The sequence below is a fragment of the Thunnus thynnus genome, chromosome 22, assembly GCF_963924715.1.
Source record: "Thunnus thynnus chromosome 22, fThuThy2.1, whole genome shotgun sequence".
Classification (NCBI taxonomy): Eukaryota; Metazoa; Chordata; class Actinopteri; order Scombriformes; family Scombridae; genus Thunnus; species Thunnus thynnus.
In genome coordinates this window covers 9,507,568-9,531,216 of record NC_089538.1, presented here as the reverse complement: position 1 = coordinate 9,531,216, position 23,649 = coordinate 9,507,568, and the positions used below count along the sequence as shown (strand labels likewise).

Here is a 23,649-nt window from a genome sequence, read left to right as displayed (position 1 = left end):
GGACTTTAAGACCTTTTTGATGAGACAATCATTGAAGGAATCAATTATGATGTAATTTAGAAACATTTCAGCCTTGTTCACAACCTTCAGGCTCTTTAAAAAGTGCATGATGGCAGTGGAATGTAACTGGTTGATTGCCCTCTCACATATTCACTCACCTACGTCAATGTTCTCCCGTCCCAAGGCCACCAGTGAGAGAAACAATATTTCTCTATAAATACTCCTGAGAGAAATAAGGAACATACCAATGAGACATAAAACTTGTGGGAATGAATAAAGAGAAGCATAAAGTGCTTTCATCAAGACAAGCAGGGCTAACCTCTGTCGTTTGACCCCCTCCGGACGCCGTTTGATCTCTCGGATCAGCAGGTTGATTGGCCCGTAGACATCGTTGGTCTGGATGTTGCGAACGATTGTGTTGAGGAGCGTACGAATCTCCTGGTGGTCTGTTGGAGCCAATGTCCCCTTCTTTTCCACTGGAAAACAACACATGCACCAACAGAGAGCCTTTTATTTTATCCTCTTTGTATTGACTGACCTCTTCTGGCCAACAGTGACATTACAACCAAGGAGATGCATACCTATAAAATGCCTCTATTACACAGTATCAACTAACTTGCAGACATTTCAAAGCACAGATGGCAAAATTACGCTCATATGAATTTTACTTCAACAATGAAAACAATGCAAGTTAATTAAATTTTGTTTACCTTTGAATAATATAGTACTAAAATATCAATATGACTATGTATAATCCTAATTATTAATATGTTTAGGGAAGTCAACCATGGCTAACACTATGTGTGTACACTCACTAAAGGTCCTCCAGAGTAGGTAGAGGGGTTCTTCTGGTTCCTTGTGCAGGTTGATGTTGTCCCACAGGAGCTGGACATATACCTGCTTACTGTCCTGGGACAGTGACGTCAGGGGCAACTGCAAAGATAAACATGTTTGTTATATTACTGTGGATATGGTACTATTTAAGTGAAGTGAAAGAGACAAAGACAAGAGAGATAGATGACATGTTTGGTATCTAACCTGTACTCCGTTGTTGCAGTGTCCAGAGGTGAGGATGAGCCCAGGTAGGTGAGTCGGCAGGTCAAGGCGGCGGAAATACCACACCAGGTTCCAGAAGATGATGGGGTGCTGGCTGAGGAACTTGTGGGTGTAGATCACCTGGTTGGACAAGACAGAGAAGCAAACATGTCAGGATGTTGTATTATGTGTACTAGCTTTCTATAAAGCTGACCATGAGATTACATGTGTGTGCGTGTGTGTGTGTCTAAATTACCTGATCTCCCTCATTCTCCATAAGGGTCTCCAGCTCCTTGCGCAGCACCAAGGGGCTTAGGTATGGTACGGACACAGGCTTGGGGTTTGGACGTTTGGTCCCCATTCCATCCTGACAAACATAAATTAATAACAAGCTATGTTTAGAGACAGATTTATCATTGCAAGTACACTGCAGGTAAAGGATTTCCTTGATTATTTAAGAGTAATAGTTTGGGACAGTTGGGGCCACTGACCGACACCTCCTGCAGGCTGCAGGGCAGGCTGGTAGTGGAGACACCATGACCAGGTCTCTGTGAGGAGTCAAGGCTCTGCAGCGGGCCACCGACACTGTTGCTGCGCGTCAGTGACGTCCCACTGCATCTCTGTTGCTTCCCTGCAGCCTGGTGCTCCAGTAAACCCAGTGGGTCTGACTGTACTGGCTCTGGAATCAGACTGGAAAGACAACAGGCAAAGGCGTAGTCAGGAAACAGTGGTTCTGGAAGAAACTAGGCAGATTCTTGGAGCCGATATATTTTAAATGACAAGATCATCCTGGCTGTTGCTTTTCGGATCCAGTATCAAACTGATTCCAGATCTACATGAGTACATCATTTATACCTCTTATGTGTTCCAGCACAATTATCTGGAGTCTCCCTTGTTTCCTCTTCAGGGAAAGAGATAAGGTCTGGCGTCTTAATGTCAGCTGAACTGCTAACTGTGGGCTGGGCACTGGTGCTGTGAATACTGTCTCCTGAGGCACTGGGATTCATATAGAACCTGAAAGGGAAAAAGGCAGACTTTGATTAATCTCTAGAGGAACTATTGATATTAGAATCTTTACTGTTTAATCAAAATCAGAAATTGAATCTTTACGACATAACTTTCAAATAAGGATACAGCTCAGAATGATCAGGTATGTTTAAATACAGATGCAACAGATTCTTACCCGGTCATCGTACGCAAGTCATGAAACTCGACGTGCAACAAGGGAAGGAAGGCTGTACGACAGAAAGGACAGTTGGTGTTGAGATTGGAGTCGTCGGCTGTCCAACCTGCCATGATCTCCTCATCATACACCAGCGCTTCACAGGAGCGGCACTGAGAACAACTGGACATCAGCACCTGTCAGCAGGAAAATATAGCAGACAGTTACTCAACTGTATGTTCATGTTGGAGTGCAAGCACAGCAGATGCAAAGAGAGTGTTTGTGCATCCATGTCTGACCTCCAGTGCAATGTTCTGGTAGATGCTTGAGGAGGAAGCGTGATGTGAGGAGCCTTGCTCAGAGTCAGGACCCCTGCCTGCTCGCCCTGGAGTTGGATCTGCAGACAAAGGCAAAGACAAACTTTGACAGCTGATATCACATGCTTTATGCCCTTCTCTTCCACTTTCCTTACACATTTACACCGGAGTGTGCTTACGTGTGTGGTGTGTCCCTCGGCCTGTGTCGCTGCTGCCACTGCTGCTGCCCAGGCTGGTGCAGCTCTGGTTCAGACCGTTGGCTACCAACCCTGGGATGGCCCCTCTCTCGGGACTCTCGTCTATGTCATGCGCTGCCAGCATGTGTTCGTCCAGATGGGCTGGAAAGCCACCGCCACCCTGACCTTGTTCATCCTGCAGAAGAAAATGCCTCATACGTTTTATATTTTCAACTCTTGGTACGTGAGGTAGAGGTATGTAGTTGTATCGATCAGCATTATAGCAGAAGCTAAGACTACAAGTGAAAAATATGAGGAGTAATCCTATTAAGGACACTCACCTCATCATCTGAGTAGGAGTACGCTGAAGCCACTGCCCCCCACACTTTGCTGGCTACATTTGCTGCCTGCTTCATGCTCGACTTAAGCACATCGATTTTAGGCCCTGACAAGAGGGTGTCCATCTTGATGCCTGAAATGGAGTTAATGACTGAGCCCAATGACCCTCCCTGGGAGGACTTGACCAGCGCTGTCAGCGAGGATGATCTAGGACCCGGGCTAGCCGTCGTCTTGCCTGGTGTCTTTGTCTTTGCAGCAAACGTCTTGGAGCGAGTGACGGTGTGGGGGCTGCGTTTGGGTGTGTCTCCTGGGGAGCCAGTTGGAGTTTTAACAGGAGGCACAGGAAGGCTGGACCTCCGCTCAATGGACTGTTTGGGCTGTGGGGCGTCAGTGGAGTCCCCTTGAGCCTGCTGGAGCTCCATGCTGGAGGACTTAGCACCCAGGGGGGTTCGAAGGCTCATATACATTTCAATTTCCTCGGCCAGGTTGCGGGACACCACAGCAGGCATGGGGCGTGGCGCCTCCTGGCTGGTAACAGAAGCAGACTCTTCGTTCTCCGTAACCAGGAGGGAAAGTGGGTCAGCACCCGCCTCCACGTCCGCCCTCTCTAGGGCCACTCCCCGCACTCCAGACTCGTCCTCCTGTGTTTCAGTGTGCTTCCTCTCTCGTTTCTCTATTTTTACCTCATTCCCCTCCACCCCTTTATCAAGTCCCTTTCCTTCTTCTGGTGCTTCCTCTGTTAGCTTCCCCAGGGTGAGGCCCTGATCATTTTCAGGCTCTTCCTCCAGGTCTTTAAAAAGTGCTTTGGACACACTGTTAGGTGGTGGACTATGACCAGCAGAGAGTGCTGCAGTCAGGATACGGGCATCGGCACCCATCTGGCTGGCCATGTGGTCCACGCCTTTCTCCAAGAGCATTCCAGCACGGGTTTCAGCGGTGAAGCTACAGCTGCGTTCAGCAAAGGCTTTCTGCCGCTGCTGTTGAGGCTGGTTAGCTCCTTCCGCAGAAGCCACTGGGGCATCATCGTCAGGTAGAGACACACTATCGTTATTGCTTTGCCTCCTGAACAGCTTTCCTGTACCTGCAGAATATGTACAGATATAGTTAGAATTGCCCAATTTCATTTGGGATTTTAATAATTAAACTTATAGTTGATCAGTTTAATTTGAATGGAAAAAACTAGCCACTATGAAAAGTCATAAAAGTGCCAAAATTGTTGTAACTCTTCCTCCTCACCCGTTTCCCTGCCAGAATCAAAGCTTCCTGTGGACAGCTTCACAATACTAGGAACAGACGAGGGCACATCAACAGGACTTGGGGGCTCTGCCACTGCTACCGCACTGTCCACTGAGCTGGAAATGTCACCTCCTGGTTAAAACAAAAGCACATAATCAACATACCGACAATCTGGTTTGTGGTACAACTTACAACTCTAAAATGCAGAACTGGATGAAATGTTATTATTTGCTATATGCTACACATTAGATGAAAGTTGTTTTTCTTACCATTATTTTGTGCTTTGACATTTTTTCTGTCTTCAGTGGAAAGGACAACTGCGTGCGAAGGCTCTGGCAGCTCCTGACGTAACTCATCCTTGGAGCCATAGCCCTGATCAGACTGTCTGCCTGTGGATCACAGAAACAGACATTCACATCAACAAATGCTCTCATTTTTAAAGAGGATGTGTTTTAAGGAAAAATCAGCATTTTGCCATGTGGGTCTTATTTTCATGGTTCTGTCTAATTTTGCTTCTGGTTATGGTAACATTTTACTCACCTACTTCATTGCTGAGATATGGGGACGCAGTGACTTTGCTAGACAGACAGATTTAAGCTTAGATAAATGGGTTTAAGTGAGGATTTGTTTTACAACCTTTTCAAGTTTGCAGTCAGGTTGACAAGACTGGTGTTGTAGCATCTCCAGATCTCAGCAATGGCCCAAAAACATACAAGCAATGTGCTTTCTGACTCTGGATTTAAAGCTTTAGACCTGCGGTACCTTTCGGAAGTCAGTACCTGTACTACAGTGGTTGTCTGTTGAGTCTCCCATGTCGTGGCTGTGGGCAAATAGGTTATGTTCCTCACCGTTGACTTCATTTGAGCTGTCTGCACTTCCATGACTCAAACGGTCAGCATCAGTGACTGATGATCCACCTATAGATGCAGCTTCAGACCGAAAGAAAGAATACAGTGAGTAGGAGACAGAATGAGAGAAAAACAAATCATGTCTGGTGCAAAAATGTCCCTGGTTATGCAAACACATGTCTGCAATTAATTCTCTGGTATCATTCCCACCTGTGGTAGAAATTGCTGGTTCCTTCTTGGAAGATGTACGGTCTACAGCATACTTGAACTGGGTCACTCCACGCAGCACATTACGAAGCTTGGTCCACATAAAGAGGCCGCTGCGGTTTCGGCTCGGCCACGGGCTCTCTAAGACAGCCTGCAGAGGGAACAGATTGAACTATGTCAGCCTCCAAATTGCTGTTGTTGTGGCTTAAAAATATATACTTAAAGTGAAATATTTAAGAAAATGCTAGTGCAAGTGATCTTTTGAGCTTTCGGTATCTCTTTTCAAGCTAGAAATATTTCAAAATTGTTAGGCGGTATATGACCTTGTTGTAGTATCCATATGTGATGGCGTTGGGATGAACTCCAGCTTTCTTCATCTCAACCAGGACTCGCACAGCCATTACAGGAAGACCCCAAAGACCACAGAGCTGCATCACCACTCTGTAACACACCTGAAAGCCAGAGAGAAGAAAAAACATTAAAAATATTAATCAGTCTTGGATTTGAACATTTCCAGTCCATAAAAAAGTACTATAAAGTCTGTACATGAAAATTATGGTAAACATTATATTTATTAGTGACAAATAATGTGACCGTACCTCATCCAGCACCTCCACCTCAGTGGTCCTCATCTTTAAGAGGACGTTGTATGCCTGTTGCATGGCTCGGCTTTTAGACTTGGCCAGTCGTACACCTGCTGGCAGGCAGATGAACCACAGGCTGTAGCAGTGACTGAACAGGCAACGGGCCCACAGCGGAGGGTTTGAGTAGAAACGCTTGGCCATCTTGTATGCTAGCTTGATTTCCTGTCAGATAAAGCAGACATTTAGAACAGTTTTACAGAAGATGCAGGGAGTGACAAATTCATTTTTGACACAAGTTTGGGTTACTGCAACACCCAGTCCCTTGCAGGCACTGTGTACCAGTGACAGGGTATCAGTGCTCTTTGAATGGGATTGTGTATGTATGCACCTGCTTCGTCCTTTTAGCCAGTAGTGCAGGGCTGCTGGACAGACTGGCCCCCGCTGCTCTGCTGCTGATTGCTGGCCGTAACTCCCTGGGACGGTCAAATAGCTCCATCTGCAGCTGGGGGAAACGTTTATAGCTGTAGGATGAGAAATAGGTTGTGAGAAAAGCATCCCAATGCTGACAAATGAATTAAAAAGCCAACGAAGGATAGTTGTCACACATTTTAAGACAAAATAACATTAACAGCTATTATCTTTTTTTTTTATTTCTGTTTGACTACAGTTAAAAAAACCCCAAAAACTTACGTGTGTCTGGGTTCAGATAAGTCTTCAGCTGAAGGTTCAGGGGGCATGACAAAGACGGTGTGCTCACTCTTCTGGGACTCGTCCAGCTCCAACAGTCTCGTGTCCTCAGACGACTCTCCTTCAACCTGCAGTGAGGATCAAATCCAGAAAATGAAAACTATGCCTTGAGTTTTACAAAGAGCACACTACTGCATGCAAGTATTGTGAAGGCCATTTCCTGTCTGATGGCAGAAAGTAAACAACAACAAGCAAATTTACAATCTATTATACTTCTCTAATTAGGCAGTACATTATTTGATTAGGATTTAAGAATAGAAGAAAAGCAGGAATGTTAATGCACCTTGGTGAAAGAATTTATAAAAAAGGGTTGAAACGGTTAATTTGTTTACCTTTAAATGTAGTGGCAAGCATAAAAAAACAAGGTGCGAAGAAATCTAATTACAGCGTACGCAATTACCTTGGTGCCCTTGTCGGTGATTTTATCAGAGGGAAAAAGCTGCAAGTAGAGGAAAGAGAGCAAAGGGAACAGAATGAATCAGAGGAAAATTTGGCTTCCTTAGTCTCCCAGCGGATGAATGTTATTTTGCCAATAAAACAACGTGAAACAAAGGCTTGTTCATGGAAGGAAACCCCCGGTGAAAGAAAAAACAAAACAAAAAACAACACAGCATGCGACGTGTACATATTGAAGATGGGACTGGCGCTGGGCTGGTGATCACCTTCTCGACGCAGTCGTCAAAAAAGGCCAAACCCGTGTCCTTGTCACTAACAAAGGTGCACTCCTCGATGAAGCGGATGAATATCTGGGTCTTGGTGAGCTGGGAGTAGAACTTCTGGTGTGCGCGGTCTCTGCTTTTAAGAAACCCTGCAGGAAGGCATGGAGAGGTTGTGGTATCACTAAAAACCATGTTTCACAAACAGTCATTGTTGATTTTGGCATGTACCAATATACAGGATTTGATCTTGTGAATCCACTTTAAGGAGAATTAAGTTTAAAAATATAGTTGGGTTTAAGTTTTCTCCTTCAGGCAATGTATTTTTACATTTATTCTTGAATGGCCCTCTTTGAAAACTAATGGACAGAGGTGTTAAAATACACAAAATTAAGAGCCTTTTCCCCTCTATTATCTATTTTCCCGGCAAAAAGCATTAGTGTACCCTTGTTATAGCAGATGAGGTAGGTGATTGATTTCTAAAAACACTTATGTTGAGTGATAGTAGGTCCTTAAAACAGACATGCCAATAAAATCAAGCATTAGCTGAAATAAGGCCATAAATTATGCGAAGGTTACAAAGCCTTGTTCTATAGCATTAGGCTGCCAATAAACAAAACCATTACCTACATGTCGACTCTCTTGTTTTTATACATCATGATCATTACTTTGGTTATTATGAAAATGTTTTCTTATCTCCAGGTTTACACACATTTGAGAAGTGAGCAGCGCATCGCTCGTTTTTACCTTGCAGGTCATATAGGGAGTCTGCAGCCGTGGCCTTCTCGGATGGTGCCTGGGTGATGGGTTTGAGGTAGGAGCGGTAGCCCTTCAGGATGGACGCCATGAAGCGGAGGAACGCTTCCTGGATTTCCATCTCCAGGGCCGTCTTCTTCTTGTGCCACGTGAAGTCTGCCTCGATGGGGGTCATGTCCACTGCTGAGCCTTCCTGTGGTGTTTGACGCACTGAAACTAAAACACAAAAAAGGTCAATTTGAACAATTTAAATATAATCTGATGTTCTTCTTTTAACATTATAAGCTCTATTTCCCCATGTAACATTTCCTTTTCCTCATCATTATGATCCTTTAACACTTGAACCAACAGGGGTCAGTATATTACATAAAACCGCCAACGGGTAAAATTTACCCATGCACCTGGCTACAGCATTTCTAACATTAAAAAAATGTACTCTGTCATTGTATTAAGGCATTGTCTTCACAAAGGAATGTCTAAAGTCAAAATATGAATTTGGTTAATCATCACTTGTGTTTTGGTCCTCTTGTTTTATAATCTAAATAAATATCTTTAAGAGCACTAATCGCTTTCCATGGCTGTCAGTATAAATCAGTCTAAAATGACACTGAAAATGGGTATAAGAAGGAGATATTTGCACATTTGGGTGGTGTGATATTATTATAAAACAACATTCATCACATAATGAGATAACCCATGTTATTTAAATGACCAAAGTAGCCCAAATACCTCAAATGGACAATAATGAGCCATAATAATAATAAACAACAACTGCACTTATGGGTGATTTAATGTTGCAACAAAATCATGACAATCAAGTCAAGTGCACAATTTCACCTAATCAATTATTAATTTAGGCATTTCAACAATGTGTGAATAAGAGAACATCACCAAGAAACTTAAAGTAACCATTAAAGCCTATTTTAAATATCTATTTCTCTTTTGGTTCCATTCATGAAGACAGAGTAAGGCAACAGGCAAATTAGGCTGAATAGCCTATAAACAATAAACGGTAACAAGGCAAAAGAAAAATGAATGAATAATCAATTAACTAAAAATAAGTTTGACACACAATGAATGTTTGTGAGTAGGCTAAATCATCTTCATTTGAACACATGTGATTTTACATGAACACACTTTGAGCAGATATTCAGCACCTTTACATTTTCCACAGACAGCTTTCCTGCAAATCAAGTGCTTGGCGAAGGTTTTTTGCAGGTCATTCTCCTCTGATCTTTTTATAATTTAATTATGACTTGTCGTAGCTGTCAGATCACACACTCCAACAAATGCTGTTGCCTAGCAACTTAGAATGTTTAAACATAAACCGTGTGGAAATAAATGTATTTCATGTACAGGTAAATTTTACCCAGTGGCGGTTTTAGGTATAAATGCCTGTGTTTTTAATCTGGATTCATGTTCACTGTTAAACAAAAGAAGGTGCTACACAACATTATTTTAGGAAAAGCCAAAGACTGAGGGAAAAGGATATTTTATTAAAACATAGTAACGTAAATTGAAAAACTGCCATAGGTAAATTTTACCCCATGGCAGTTCTAGTGTCAAGAAGACAAGAGACATAAGATGAAAGATAATGTTAATGTGATAGAAGCATGGTTAGCTTTGTTAGTATTAGCTTACCAGCTAAAATGCTTTAGCTATTGTTAATAGTTTATAAAATGATGCTACATCAGTATGAAGGACAGTTTGGGTGATAAACATTACATGCTCTAGCTGGTAATTTCATAGCAACTTCAAAGCTACCTGTAGTTAGCATAAAGAGTGTTTAAGCTAGCAGTGTTTTCAGTTAAGCTAGCTGTCATTATCTTGTAATTATCGATTTTGTTTTATTATGTAAAACATATTTATTTAATATAAATATGGCCCAACTTTTACTTTTACATTCATCCCAATAAGCTTATTTGAATTCTTCAACTGATACATGCAGAGCAAAATAAATTCAGTTTTTATTTTATTTAAGCAACTGAATTGTGGGTAAACAAAACGCTTCTTTACCAACTGATTGGGAGGTTTAAGGAAAAGTATACAGTTATACATTTATTTCCCCACGCAATTTCACTAATAATATTCTTTAATGATGTATTGCTTTATTATTTTGACTTGTCTGATAACTTTTTACAAAATGTTGTAAGTATCGGGACTCCTTATATACATACAAAGGGTGGACAAAATAATGGCATCTTCTAATATAATGTAATCCAATACAATATCCCTGCTATGCTGCCTTGAATAAGCTTATAATATTTTATATAAGTATTTTTTAGACTGTAATAAAGATTGAGTTATATAGTCATTAACATCATTGGTAGTACCACATAGTACATATGGTTTAGTTGCATTCAATTGGATTATACTGCAGTAAGGTGTTCATGTTATTTTGTTGATTTCCTGTTAATTCTTATTCATCTTTTTTAGAAAGAAGTAATTCTCTCAAGCCTTGTTTTGCTACATGAGGAGGTGAGATGTTGTTTGTACCTGTCGCCAGCTGGTGGTGCAAGTTGCTTAGTGAGTTAATGAGGCTCTTGCAGGGTTTCTTTGGGAGGTTCTTCCAGTTGCTGTGTCTCTTCTCATCAGACCTGTTACACACAATACCACAGAGTTATTTAGCTGGAAGTAATAGGAGGGCTGCCAAAAGAAATCTGCTACGTGCTCCTGTAGCTTTTCAACATCAAAAGAGAGCTGTAAATATACAGTAAAAAGCAGGAAGTGACATGGTTTTAGAATGAAAGTATAGCATACAGGTAGATAGTGTTGGTGTCCAGGTCCACACACACAACATCTGGCGGGGGGTCGTAAAGGTCGAAGTAGCGTGAGTCCACACCAACTATAAATGGACATGGAGCGTTGAGGACGCCTGCTAGAGAGAGCGGGCACAGGGGGATGTAGGGACACTGCCACTGGAAGGGGAAGATCATCTGATGGGACACCGGAGAGAGAAGTAGGATTACCACAAACAGGAAGACGAAGATAAAAAGGTTTCACATTTTACTATCTGGAGCGAGAAAAATTAAAAAAACATCCCAAGATGTTTTAAAAGGCTCCTTTGCTCCAGAGAATTTGTATTTCAGACTCCAAAATTTAATTTGGATAACAAGTTTACATAAGATACGATGTTCTTATTGACAGTTATGTGTCAGTGGTGGCGGTTTCAGGCGATTGTGACATCCTGTGCATCCAAGGGACATGGTTAGTAATGTTCAATAATGTTCACAGAGCTGGAGAATCAACAACTTTCCCAAGCAAAAAAAAATAAGCCAAAGGTTGGAACTGCAATATTTTTGAATAAAGTATGATGTAATTGCTGATGAGGTAAAAGTGCATGTTCACAAGGACACTGGATTTGAGATATAATGATAGAGTAGATATAATGGTAGATAGATATGATGACATAATTACAGGTTAATAATTATAATTACAGAAAAAGTATTAATATACATTAGCTACATGCCATTTGAGTAGCAAAATAGTAATTTCTGATGAATATTTCTGCTGAACATCTAAAAGCATGCTCATCAGAAACTCCTTCCTCTTCCTGTCGCTTGTTTCACAGTGTTTCTACTTCATGTTATTCTACCTGACTATGATCTCAATGCTGTTAGTTACCGACAAAAAAAAGAGAAAACTAAATGAATAGTATATAATAGTATAATAGTAGTGATTTGCATTGCAGTTTAGTTCATGCGTTCTCTGGAATGCTTTTAAGGCTTTTGATCAAAATCAATCATGAAAGAGAGGGGTTAAATGAGTAAATATCTATTCATCCTTTCTGTGATTTGGTATGCCTTTCAGACTATGCAGGGCAGAGGGGATCGTGCTGTATTTGACTCTTTTAATGTCATTAATGGAGTTAGGCTCTAATTTAGCTTGCATATGGATGACTTGTCTGGGCAGTTGAATGATTATAAAAGAGACTGTGTTTTTAGTACACTCATAATTAATGCTTTTATTTATGAATGCAGATGATTTGGTTCTATTTTCCTCCCTACAGTGCTGGCTAATCCCAATGAGAATGATGCAATGATATTTATACATGAAAGGGATTAGAAATGTAGTATTTTCATGAGTGCTGCTTAAGTAGAAAAGCTCATAAAGTAAGCAGTTGGGCCTTGACCAATTTTTCAGGCCAACACATCTGTAAATAAATGTCTCATGTGTTCAGTAAAGTGAAGGTCTGGCTGTTCATGGCTTACTGTAAGCCCCTGTATACTGCTCATCTATAGGATAGCTATAGTATAAATATGCTATTGTGTGTGCCAAGATTTTATAATACTAGTCATATGTTCCTAATCTTAAATGTAATCATATGTCAGGAATTAATAGGGGAACTTTTGTTTAAATGTATGTACAGACTAAAAACATATTTCATGTAATGGCTGAATCTTATCTTTCACTTCTATCAGCCATGGTTTAAAATAAAGTAAATTAAATTAAACTGAAAATTTAAGCAGATTAAACAGCAGCAGATGTTGCCAAAAGTATTACTGGTAATACTATTGAATATTTTAGAATATGACTGTTTGAGACTTGTATGGTGGAGCCTACTCACAGCCACCACAGCCTCGGCAACTCCAGTGAGCACAGCGGGCCGGAGCGAGTGCAGCAGGATCTTGCTCTCCAGTAGGACAAAGTGCAGCACTGTGGCGCAGTTCTCCGAGCCCAGATTCATCAGCAGTGTGCTGTAGTCTGCCCCACTGACAGGGAGAAGAGCAGGGAAATGACAAATGCGTCGATGAGCTCAGGCACAGAATGGAAAACAAAACAGAAAGCAGAGCAAGATAGAGGAGACCCTGAGGGACAAGGGGAATGGGGAAGAAAGGTGAACTGATGGACTAAAGGATTTATAACTGAGGTTGTAACTGGAATCAGATATGAGTTATGTAAGAGAGAGACAAGGCAACCAGGCAAAAATGCAGGCAAATGTAATTCAAAACTTATCTAAACATGGCAGATAATGATCCTAAAATAACAAAATGTAGTATGTGTGCCATTTTAAACTTTTAACAGGAATTAATTTATTATTTTGTCATTTAAATATCAACATCAGGATCTCACTGAAATATGTAAAATAACAGTATGTGTGTAGAACACTTTATATTATAACGCAGCAACCCTGCAAGTAAGGCTTGCTTTGTGAAGCTTATGATGGAAAATCTTTGTTGAGATTCTGTGTGGCGTTAATTGTAATTTGTTCATTTCTGAGGATGTAAAGTAGTGTCTAATGTTGTTAAAACAATATCCCATTGAGTGTCATTTGGTCAGTGTTGCCAACAATCTACTTGATCCACTGTTTTTTGTTTGCTAATGCACTTTTCTTGTGTTTGCCTATGCTGCCATGTCATTTAGCTGATATGACCTATATGAATACCTTTGTAATTGTGACCCAGAATTAATTTCATGTTTTCATGTATTGTTTCTGTGATTTTGTCCAACCCTTATAAATCACAAGCACAAAGGCCGCTGCAGCAGTAGGTCACACTGAGTTGAAAACCAATCAGCAGTTTATGTTAGCTTTAACAAAAGCCTGACAATCACCATTTTTGTGAGTTTTCAAGGTAACATAAGGTGACCTTCAGAGGCACAAAGAGGCCTGATACTGTAGTCGCTGTCTGAACTGCTCAGATCAGGTGCAAACACTAAAAAATTATGCAATGTTGCAGCGGACAAAGTCTCAAAAATCATGACGCCTGAGGCTGTTTTCAATGTGAGCTTTTGACCTGGAAAAACAGACGTGAATGAATGTGATTTGTGTAAGTGAGCCAGGAAAATGAAATGAATCCCTACTATAATATTTTTTTTCTAGCATAATACAGTTGCTTCTTTTTTCTTTCTTAGCTATGCAGCTAATAGATTAAGTAAAGAATATGAACCCAAGGACAGCTACACTTCACTTGATTTATGATTAATTTGATTAAGATGAAGCCTCACTGTACCTGAGGGGTAAAGGTGTACACACAGGTTGGGAGAGGATCAACGTGTCATGTGCAGAGAGCTGGAAAGAAAAAGTATTCATATCAATAGCAGGAAAATGATACACATGTTAAGGTATATTTTTGATGAACTATAAACAAAGAAAGAATGTATTATATCTCACCTGGACCAAGATTCTCGGCCTTTGAGGGGAAGGAAATGACACATTGTGCATGAAGTGCGAGATGTGCCTGTTGAGAGACATACTTAAATGTGACTTGCGAGTTTTGAGATCTGCATGGTGCTTTGCATCAATGTACCTGACAAATGTGGTGTAAAAAATGTCTGGTTGCAAGCTGATTCTTACTTTTCAATAGGCAGTGGGTGCGGGCCTGAGACGGACAGTTTGTAGAGGAACATTAAGAACTTGCGGAAGGACTCGAAGAAGGGCCAGCGGGAGAGCAGGCAGATGCATTTATTGGTGTTTACGGGCCGGTTTGGGATCATCTTCTTCTCCACAGTGGTCAGCAGGCCCAGCTGGATCTTCTGCTTCTCACTCAGCATATCCACTGGATGCGGTTCGTAGAACTGGATGGCTGATCCATACACCTGGCACCAGACATGGACATATGCATGTGAGTCAGACTTAACCACTGATGCTGCTCGACTTTAGTTGACCCTTGATAGAAAACTCCACGTGGTCATCAATAGACATGACAGAAAAATCATAAGAAGTAATGCTAAGAGGATGGTGCTAAACTAGCATACATACATACATACATAGTACGCTTCCAGGTGACTCAAGTTCCACATCACAAAAAAAGACTTTCAGATACACCCCTTGTTTCACTTTTCATCAGTGACAGTTTGCTTTTGGTTGCTCCATCTCACCTTTTCACCAGAAGAGATGGTTAAGACAAACGTGGAGAAGATAGGCAGAGGGTCACGTGTGTTTGGTGCCCAGCATTCGATCTTGGCACCCATGGGCAAACAAAACAGAGGCACAGACTCCGACAGAGGAAAAGACTCATAGTCCTCCTCTGGGTAACGAAAGATGAGACCTGGAGAGCAAGAGAATGAAGAGTATAAACCAATGTGTTCTGAAATAAAGGCATATCTAAAATATCTAAATTTGGAATAATCTATTACAGCAAAACAAAGGATATTCAAAAATGTCAAATTTGCTAGTTTCCAGAGCAGACATGCTTTATTTTGTAAATGGAAAAAAGGATCTAAGAAAAGGGAGATCAATATTACTTTAGCCAGATTTCAGTTTCTTTCCTAGTAATCAGACTGTTATACTCTGGTTTCATTTTTAATAAATAACTGTTCTCATCCATGTGACATCGAGCCTGTTGTGTGGCGAGATGCTGTTTTAATAAGACACACATTTTTATGTGAAAGCAAGCATACACAAACAAGCCTGGAGACACACAAATAATGGGCGTGGCAGGAAGGGCTGTTGTCTGAGATGAATAAACATCTGCCTCACAGGAAAAAGGCCGGCCAAAAGATAAAGCAAACATGTGTGTCTGCATGGGTGTGTGTGTGTGCACATTCATATGAACACTGATTAAATGTGTGTTACACAATGAATCGTTCCAAAGGCCAAGCTATTAAGGAAGCATTCAGTCAGTGAAAATGTCACACAACAGTGCGGGCTTTAATATGCAATGACTATCTACCGCACGATCACAGATACACAACAAATGTACCGCTCGCTTTACAGCTTTCAGAAAAAAAAAAAATGGTATTGAGGCTGATTGCGACAGCACACAAGGCTGCACCATTTCTAACGATTCAGATTATTTGATATCAGCGTATCACATCATGTAAAAAGGGCTGTGTTGTCAAGTTAAGAATTGTGATCTGGATTTATTATTTAGCTTAACATTTTAAACCACAATTATTCATCATGCAAGGAGGCCCGTTTCTACCAGGAAAAGACAAAAAAAAAAAAAAAGATGAAATGGTAGGAATAACAGAAATACAATACTGATGGTAAATCTGAATTATGAGATGAGTCAAAATGATGCATGCAAGTCAGTAAAAATGCTTCCTGTCTTTCAGGTCAGAGTCTTATTTTGACTTATCTAATAACTTTGACTTTGTTTTACCATTAATTTTGTTATTTTTCCTACATTTTATTTTTTCTCTTCCTAGGCTTCCATAATTATGAGGTATTGGTTTTTGTTCTACATTTTGACTTTACTCATTGCAGACTGTCTATATGTCTATATGATTGCCTGTCAGCCTTTTTGAACTCTTGTTTTAACTGTCTTAACTGGGCCCTACAAACTAATGATTACTCTAAAGTCCAATGTGCAGTACCAGTAAAGACAAGGAAATTGCAGATCTCTACATACCAATGACATTTGTGTATATAATTTAGCTATTTACTCATAGAATCTATTTACTGATAGAAAATACTGAATAATTAAGTTGCAGAATAAAGCCTTGCTTTGCTTCAAACACTAGTCTGTTTTGAATAAAATATCACACATTCACCAATCTAATTGCTCTTATCAGTAACTCTAGCACCAGGCAGGCTAATTGTAGGAGGTGAGGCATCAAATGTGATTACTCTCAAAGGCGACAGAGAAAAAAAAGCTGCTGAATGAAGTACTAATAGTGCCATTAAGTAAGGTGAGCCATAAAATTAACATTATTAAAAAGGAGACTAAGAGAGAAAGAGAAAACAATGCTCAGTAGGCACAGGAACATTGTGAATAAATAATATAAAATCTGCATGGAAATCAGGAAGCCATTAGAACAACATCTGACTTTTACTCACCAGCTTTGTAACTGATAGAATTGGACGCAGATACTGACTTCTTATAACACAGAAACACGCTGGAGCCCCACTGCAGGATTCAAAACAAGGTTACATATCACACATTTGTTATCTTAGGATTCATAATGCAAAAAGTATTAGCTGAGAAGAAAAAAGAAGACCGACTTACCATGCCACAGTTGAGGTTCTTGTCCACCTTGCAAAAGGTATGCGGTGGTGTCTCGCCCTTGCTGGTGACAATGACACAAATGTCCGTCACCGCCAGGGAATTCTGAGGCTGGACGGGTGGCGCGCGGCGGAAGGTGATGAAGATGCGCTGCGAGGTGGCAGAGCTGTTGTTGACATTTGCGCAGCGGCCGTACGGTGTGGCCTGGATGACCTCACAGCCCTGGATCAGACGCTCCTTGCCCTCGTACAGCACACTGATAAACACGACAAACACATGGTTACAATGTTAGGCACTTGAAATTTTGATGCTCCATGAAGAATGAAGATGAGATTATGTACAGATGAGGTCATGAGGAGAAATAAATATTTAAACAGAGAGTAAAGGAACTCTTCTTTGCCTACAGAAAACTTCAGGGCTAAATTCGGAGTGTTCAAAATGGTGTAGAAATTAAGATGGCAGATAGAGCCGTGCAAAGAGCTGGCAGTGGAATGACTCATGCCCACACATACAACAAAGCACTCTTAGACACTTAATTAATTGACTCAGAGAGAGTGCTGTCCTGGAATCAGTTGTGCTGTCAGGCATGGTTTTCATTTCTTAAACAAGCTCTGCTGCCAAAAGACAAATGACTTACATATTAACGATGCAACAGTTTACACTGCAACAACATGAGGACATCGATAACAAAAAAAAATCTGAGCAGGGATTTCTGTCTGGAGCAGAAAAACAAAACAAAACAAACAAAAACTTTCCCAGATGGTGAAGGTGTCCACCAAAACCTTCCGAGTCATGAGCTCAACAATCTTTGCAGTCTGAGTTTTATGTAGGAGCACGTTCTAGTCCACACAGGTCTAAGCTCTGAAGCAAAGGCAGGTGAGCAAAGCCCCTTAATCCAGGTAATAATTACCTGGGATACGAGGAAAGGAAACTTAAATTCTCAAATTCCATTTTAGCAATTTAAATTTACAACATTGGTGTACAAATCTTACAAAAAAAAATTGTGCTGTGCAATACTGTTATATGACAATATGGCAAAAAAGTGCATCTGTTGAGCAAAAATAAGCAAGAGGCTGAACTGTGGCTCCACAGCAAAGATAATGTCTGGTTGTCCTGTTTTAGAACATGAATCAGTGTGTGGTCAGCACCACTGACTTTCTTCTCATGGCTCAGGTTTCTCTTTAAGCCCTCGGTGAGTTTTCTCACACACACACACACACACACACGCGCAGGCGCGCACACACACACAGTCCAGCGATGTGATTCTGACATATTTACCAGCTGACTCATTCGAATCCCAGACAGTAAAAGGAAACTCACATATCAAGATTCTCATATTCAACTTGGTTCAAAATAAACACTGCATGTAATAATTTAGTTTCATGCCTGCCTCCTTATCACTCTCACTGTGGAATGTCACACTGCTAAAAGCTACAGTTAGGGAAGCAATCAGGGCCCCACTGTGTTGGACTTTTTTGCATGACTGCAGGGCTTCTATGGCAGCATGCTCCATATCCTCCCTTTCCATCTGGACAATGCCATGTGGGAGGCCAAAAGCTTTGATGGCTGCCCTCTTTACACTAAGACAGAACCCAAAACACATCTTTTAATCTTGTGCAGGCTACACAGCATCCATTGCAGATGTATAATAGCCCTGAAACATTCCATTTATTCTGAACAGGGCGCCGGACAAACCTAAAGAGGCCAGGAGGACAGTTGCCAGCAAATTCTCATTTAGGCGACAAAAACAGAGTCCTAATGGGCACAGTGAGTCGTGACGGCGTGGAGCCCTGGGCTAGGAATGCTGGCCTCACTGACAGCAGAGGTGGCAGAAGGAAGAATGAATGATTTACAGGTTGCTAGTTTTTCATTTATTCTTTCAGTAGAAAAAAAGATGACAACCAGCAGGTGGAAAGGAGATCAGCTGATGGGAGCGGAAAACTCCAGTGTTGCAACGTGGCCAAAACTGTTTACTGACCTTTTGTGTTGTTGTTAAACCAAAACATGACCATGAGGAAGTGAACAAATGCTATAATGCGTCTACATTTGGTATTTTTATTAAAACACACAATCGTCCTATCATATCACGTATTAATAATAGACCACATAGTCATGAATTTTACATGTTAAGTCTCTAAATATTATCTCTGTTTGCAACAACACAGGAAAGAAGACAAGCTGGTGAAATCTGTTATTCAGCCTCATTAAACTGCATCACTGATTTGGTGCTTTCAACCACCGAAAACAAACTACTGTAGCCTGACAGTGGTTGTGAATCCCTGAATGTAAGGTAGCTTTTATTTTCTCCAACCCATATGTCTGTTAGCATGCTAAGCAGGATTGCACAATCTCTTAAAGGAAACATGATTTGACATATGATCTTCTGTTTATACTCTACTACTGAGGGCTGCGGCGTTTCATGTGGGTTTTTACGTCGTTCCACAGTGCAAAACTACATTAATAACACATGAAGCGAACTGAATTCCAATGAAATACAGTGATGAAATACAGTCTGATGTGTTGCCATCTATATACTGCAGCTTAATTAAGTCTGTCAAAGGTTTGACTATGCAGAGGGAGGGGGGGATCCTTCAGTGAGTGAGCATACTCATGTAACTGGAAACTCCAGTTTGTGAGCAGGTTAGGTTTTAGACAAAGACAAAGGTGTGTGGACAACTAGAATAACTCAGGTAATCGTATCATTGGATGTGAGATTTGTGTTCAATCAACAGTATAAAAGTGAAATGTAGGATACATTTTTAGGGCTCACCTCTGCGGGTGAGTAAGTAGAATGGCAGCTTTTACGCTTTGTTGACTGGATGAAGGGAATCATGATGGAGTTCTCTGTTGATATTCAACTTGTACGATAATAGAGTGAAGCAGGAGATTTGTATCAATGGATAGGAGCCAAGAGGTGTGGCTGAGAGGGAAAACTCTGATGAAACAGGGGCGAGTGAGTGAAGTGGTCTACACACCTATTTCCTTCCATCTCTAAAAAGATGTTTTGTTATGCTATTGAAGTGACGTTGAATTTGAAAACTGTGTAGTTACTAAAGCAACACTGACAAACCTAACATAACAGATCTAGACCAGTTTTTTTCCCCAATAAGCTCTTGTCATGGGTCAAGTTTAATTTTAATTAAGGACACTTTAAGGACATATTTTTCCTCGAAACTTCTTACTTCTTCCAACCTGTTTCCATCAAAATAACACACAAGGCCTCTGAATATAACTTAGAAAGAGCAGCAGAAGACAAGATTTGGGAGTTAACTGGCTAAAGTAAAGCTAAATCCAGTGTTAACTGACTAACAGTGGCTAAAGTTCAAATAACTCAAGCTCAATAACTTGTTTATGAACCATTGGCATTGTTAAAGAGGCAAAAATATACTTTGGCAGTATTTAAATATGAGGGGGAACCAAAAATGGCTGGATGCCATCTTTAGTGCAGGAGTAGCGCGTAGTTATTGGATTTGCTGCAAGGTAGCATGTGTCTAAAGCTTGATGAAACTAAAATTGAGACTGAAAGGGAGAAGATTTGCCAGGAAGAAATGCAGGAGGCTCCGGACACGGTGACAAAAGATGGCTACAGGAAATATTTCCAGGAATGGGAGAAGTGCTGGGACAAGTGTATCGCATCTCAAGGAGAATACTTTGAAGGGGATTAGAAAGGTACAACTGAAAGATTTATATCCAGTTTTTTTAACAATTCCAGGAACTTTTGGGCCCCCCCTCATACATGGATGACCAACCCGAGTAATATCATGTTATTGTTTGACAAATTCCTGCTGACTGAATGAATGACTCAGACTAACATGTAAAAACTGGTGTTCCATGATTGATCAATTAAACCACTTCTAAAGAGTCTTTTGCTGTTGCTGGAACATGCACATTCCAAATTACAAACACCAACGTAAATAAATCGCTGACTCACCCGATGTCAATGAGAGGAGCCTTCCCTCGAGCTCTTTTGTAGCAGAGGAAGAGCTCGGGGCTCTTCAGACTGCCATGATTAAGGTTGGCTGGCTGACCGCTGTAGGTGCTCTCGATGCAGGTGAAGCCCTCGGGCGCTGTTTCGCCGGCAGACTTGTTAATAACGGCCAGGTCAGTGATGGGTGCTTTGGGCCCGCTGGACTTGGTCTCCGACAGGTCCTGCTCCAAGGGCGTGGACTTGTCTGTCAGCCCGGCCACCACAAAGTAGTCGGTCACGCGGTGACCCTTGTCTTCGATCATGGCTGGACGTACCTGGGAAGCAAGGACAATAGAGATATGAAATTAATCTGGAATGACATTTACATAACCTAGGTAGTTCAGACGATAAACCCTTCCATACCATGTTTGTAGAAGATGTTTATATTCTCTGCCTACAGTTTTTGCAAAGCGCGGTCTATTACTGAACACTCACAACGGATGCAGTATTTAAGCTATAGCCAAAAAGCACACTGCATTTTTTTTTTTTTTTTTTGTGAAAGCAAAGCCCTCCTATCCTACTTGGGGTAGTGGGATGGACTACACATGCAAGCATACACAGAATGCTAAATAATACTGTGGCCAAGGCAATAAAAGGATCCTTTAAGACTGCTGCACCACAACAAAGCAAACAAACTGGGGTAACACCACGGGGGTAATGAAGGGACTCGATGTGTTGACATTCACAAAACACTCTTGTCATTGTATATCACTGCACTGCTCCAAATATGTTGAGAGAGAGTTAAAGCTCTGGTGGATACAGAGAGCCAAGGGAGAGCCGCCGAGCCCACAGGAATGCTCAGAAATGTCACTGAGAGCATAAATCAAGCAGACACCAAAGTCTATAAACCATTTGAAATATGAGCCCAAACTTGGTTTCACCGATGAAAAATACAAAAAAATTGACTCAATTTCATGGTTGGTGCTGCTGAAATGCACCTTTAATCATTTTCTATTGAATATTTTTTTGAACTATTTCTCAAATGTGTTTGAGTTCCTCTTTAATAATATATGTTTGACTCATGTCACCATATTTAGAGCTCATTAGCAGTTTGTGACTCGAGTTATCAGTTAACAATGGAAAACACACTGCAGCCACACACTGATGTGTTTCTTTATGCCTTTCTTTTCCCCATCTCTCAGCAAGAATTGCTCAAATGTATTGAGAAATCACTAACTGAAGGAGAAAAAGTTAAGTTAAGGGATGGTGGAAATAAAGAAAAAGATTTAAAAAAAGAATGCAGTCCAGATGTAAAATTCAACTGAATATTTTTGTATCAATAATGCCGGTTTCTAATAAGTGTTTACAAGACCTTTCGGAGAATTTTGTGGTATGTAAAAACAGAACAACAGTATATTTGAAAACTACTGTTGATCACTTATGGTGCAGAGAAATGCTGTTCCTTTGCCAAAGCAAAGTACGTCTTAATTGACAGAGAGCAAACGGTTTGTCTAAGAAGAAAGAGGAACTTAAAGCAAACACGTCCACGTCCCCTTCAAAGAGCTGTTGGGACCTACACAGGAAGTTCAATTTTTCCAGTGGTGAGTCAGCTGCGGCAGGAGGAAAATAAAAAGAAACGAGAAAAAAAAAAGCAGCCTCTTTGAACCGTCACAGCACAGACAGACAGCCCTGGACTTCATGGCGCACATTAATATTGTCCCTTATAGTTTTTTTTTCATTTCTACTGAATTTTACTGATAAATAACTAAAGTTTGAAAAATGACATAACATCATGGTGAAGCCACAGTGTAGGCACAAGTTACATCTCACAATATCACCAAAAAATAAAAAGAATGACTGCTGTTATGCAATAATGCACAGCTCTCCCACTCTCCCTATTTTTCTTTTTTTTTTTTTTTTTAAACAACTCCAGCACAACCACAGGGTTTAAAACGTTGCTCTGCAAGAGAAAGAAAATCTAGAAGAATACATGTGCAGTTTTTAAGTTGTTCAGTAAGTTCCAGCAGTGTATCCGTGTGCAGGAGTGCATGCTGGTGTCTACTGGCTGTGTCAACAGAGCGAGACATCCGCTGGCTTGTGCTGTGGAAGGCAGACTGACCTGCCTGGGAGGAAAATTATTTAGCCACGGCAAGACAGCAAACAGCCGGGACAGCCGACTCACTTTCCGTGCATTTTCCCCACCCAGAAAATTTTTCTAGACCTTAAGCGTGCCCCCCCCCCCCCCCCCCCCCCCATTTGCTAAATATCATGCAGGCTGCAACAATGGCATGATGTCTGTGAAGTAATTAAATTAATGTTTCATTCTTTTTGAGCACCTTGAGAACCCTTATCAGCTTGAGCGTTAAATGAGGCACAGCCTTTTGGTCATAAACTTGGCATTCTGCCTATGTGAACATGCCAAATCTTATTTGTTTGAAGTGTGCTGCCAGCCTTAAAGCCCAGGTAGTTGGACATTTGCCCAGAATAAGGCCCATGTCTTCATTACTCTTTAAAACAATGTCGGAAAAACACTCAAATCAAAGAGCATAGTGTAACTGAATCAACATAAGCCCCAGCAGCAAAAACAATACAATTTTCCGTTTTATCCAAGCAGAGGCTAAATGACCTTCCACAAACAAAAGCAGCAATAAAAGTGCATCAGTGTAAATGGATTAACAGGTCACGAACACTTTTCTTTTAACATGGTCAGCTGTTGCAGTGTGGCAAGTTGGAAAAGCTCAGCTGAGGATACACTAAGTATCACATGTAAGGAAGTGGAAAAAAAATATCA

At 40.9% G+C, this 23,649-nt stretch overlaps 1 protein-coding gene across 3 annotated transcripts in view; it reads right to left on the bottom strand.

Moving 5' to 3' along the window:
* The window catches only part of dennd4c (DENN/MADD domain containing 4C), a 38,062-nt gene that overhangs the window by 2,067 nt on the left and 12,346 nt on the right, over nucleotides 1-23,649 (bottom strand). Inside the window, exons 2-33 of one of the 3 annotated variants that reach the window (XM_067580728.1) lie at nucleotides 20,883-21,193; nucleotides 16,955-17,207; nucleotides 16,786-16,855; nucleotides 14,883-15,052; nucleotides 14,359-14,600; nucleotides 14,176-14,242; nucleotides 14,015-14,073; nucleotides 12,631-12,775; nucleotides 10,824-10,999; nucleotides 10,560-10,660; nucleotides 8,055-8,279; nucleotides 7,314-7,459; nucleotides 7,052-7,090; nucleotides 6,595-6,719; nucleotides 6,293-6,425; nucleotides 5,920-6,126; nucleotides 5,644-5,772; nucleotides 5,324-5,471; nucleotides 5,045-5,194; nucleotides 4,535-4,654; nucleotides 4,266-4,397; nucleotides 3,032-4,110; nucleotides 2,694-2,886; nucleotides 2,497-2,594; nucleotides 2,219-2,394; nucleotides 1,891-2,049; nucleotides 1,527-1,725; nucleotides 1,292-1,402; nucleotides 1,039-1,176; nucleotides 816-933; nucleotides 320-476; nucleotides 159-223 (exon numbers count right to left, since the gene is read on the bottom strand). In XM_067580728.1, the coding sequence (XP_067436829.1) occupies nucleotides 159-223; nucleotides 320-476; nucleotides 816-933; nucleotides 1,039-1,176; nucleotides 1,292-1,402; nucleotides 1,527-1,725; nucleotides 1,891-2,049; nucleotides 2,219-2,394; nucleotides 2,497-2,594; nucleotides 2,694-2,886; nucleotides 3,032-4,110; nucleotides 4,266-4,397; nucleotides 4,535-4,654; nucleotides 5,045-5,194; nucleotides 5,324-5,471; nucleotides 5,644-5,772; nucleotides 5,920-6,126; nucleotides 6,293-6,425; nucleotides 6,595-6,719; nucleotides 7,052-7,090; nucleotides 7,314-7,459; nucleotides 8,055-8,279; nucleotides 10,560-10,660; nucleotides 10,824-10,999; nucleotides 12,631-12,775; nucleotides 14,015-14,073; nucleotides 14,176-14,242; nucleotides 14,359-14,600; nucleotides 14,883-15,052; nucleotides 16,786-16,855; nucleotides 16,955-17,207; nucleotides 20,883-21,181 (5,629 nt within the window). In that variant the 5' untranslated portion in view covers nucleotides 21,182-21,193. The remainder of the gene's footprint in view (nucleotides 1-158; nucleotides 224-319; nucleotides 477-815; nucleotides 934-1,038; nucleotides 1,177-1,291; nucleotides 1,403-1,526; nucleotides 1,726-1,890; nucleotides 2,050-2,218; nucleotides 2,395-2,496; nucleotides 2,595-2,693; nucleotides 2,887-3,031; nucleotides 4,111-4,265; nucleotides 4,398-4,534; nucleotides 4,655-5,044; nucleotides 5,195-5,323; nucleotides 5,472-5,643; nucleotides 5,773-5,919; nucleotides 6,127-6,292; nucleotides 6,426-6,594; nucleotides 6,720-7,051; nucleotides 7,091-7,313; nucleotides 7,460-8,054; nucleotides 8,280-10,559; nucleotides 10,661-10,823; nucleotides 11,000-12,630; nucleotides 12,776-14,014; nucleotides 14,074-14,175; nucleotides 14,243-14,358; nucleotides 14,601-14,882; nucleotides 15,053-16,785; nucleotides 16,856-16,954; nucleotides 17,208-20,882; nucleotides 21,194-23,649) is intronic. The other 2 variants (XM_067580731.1, XM_067580730.1) reach the window with 2 other exon arrangements.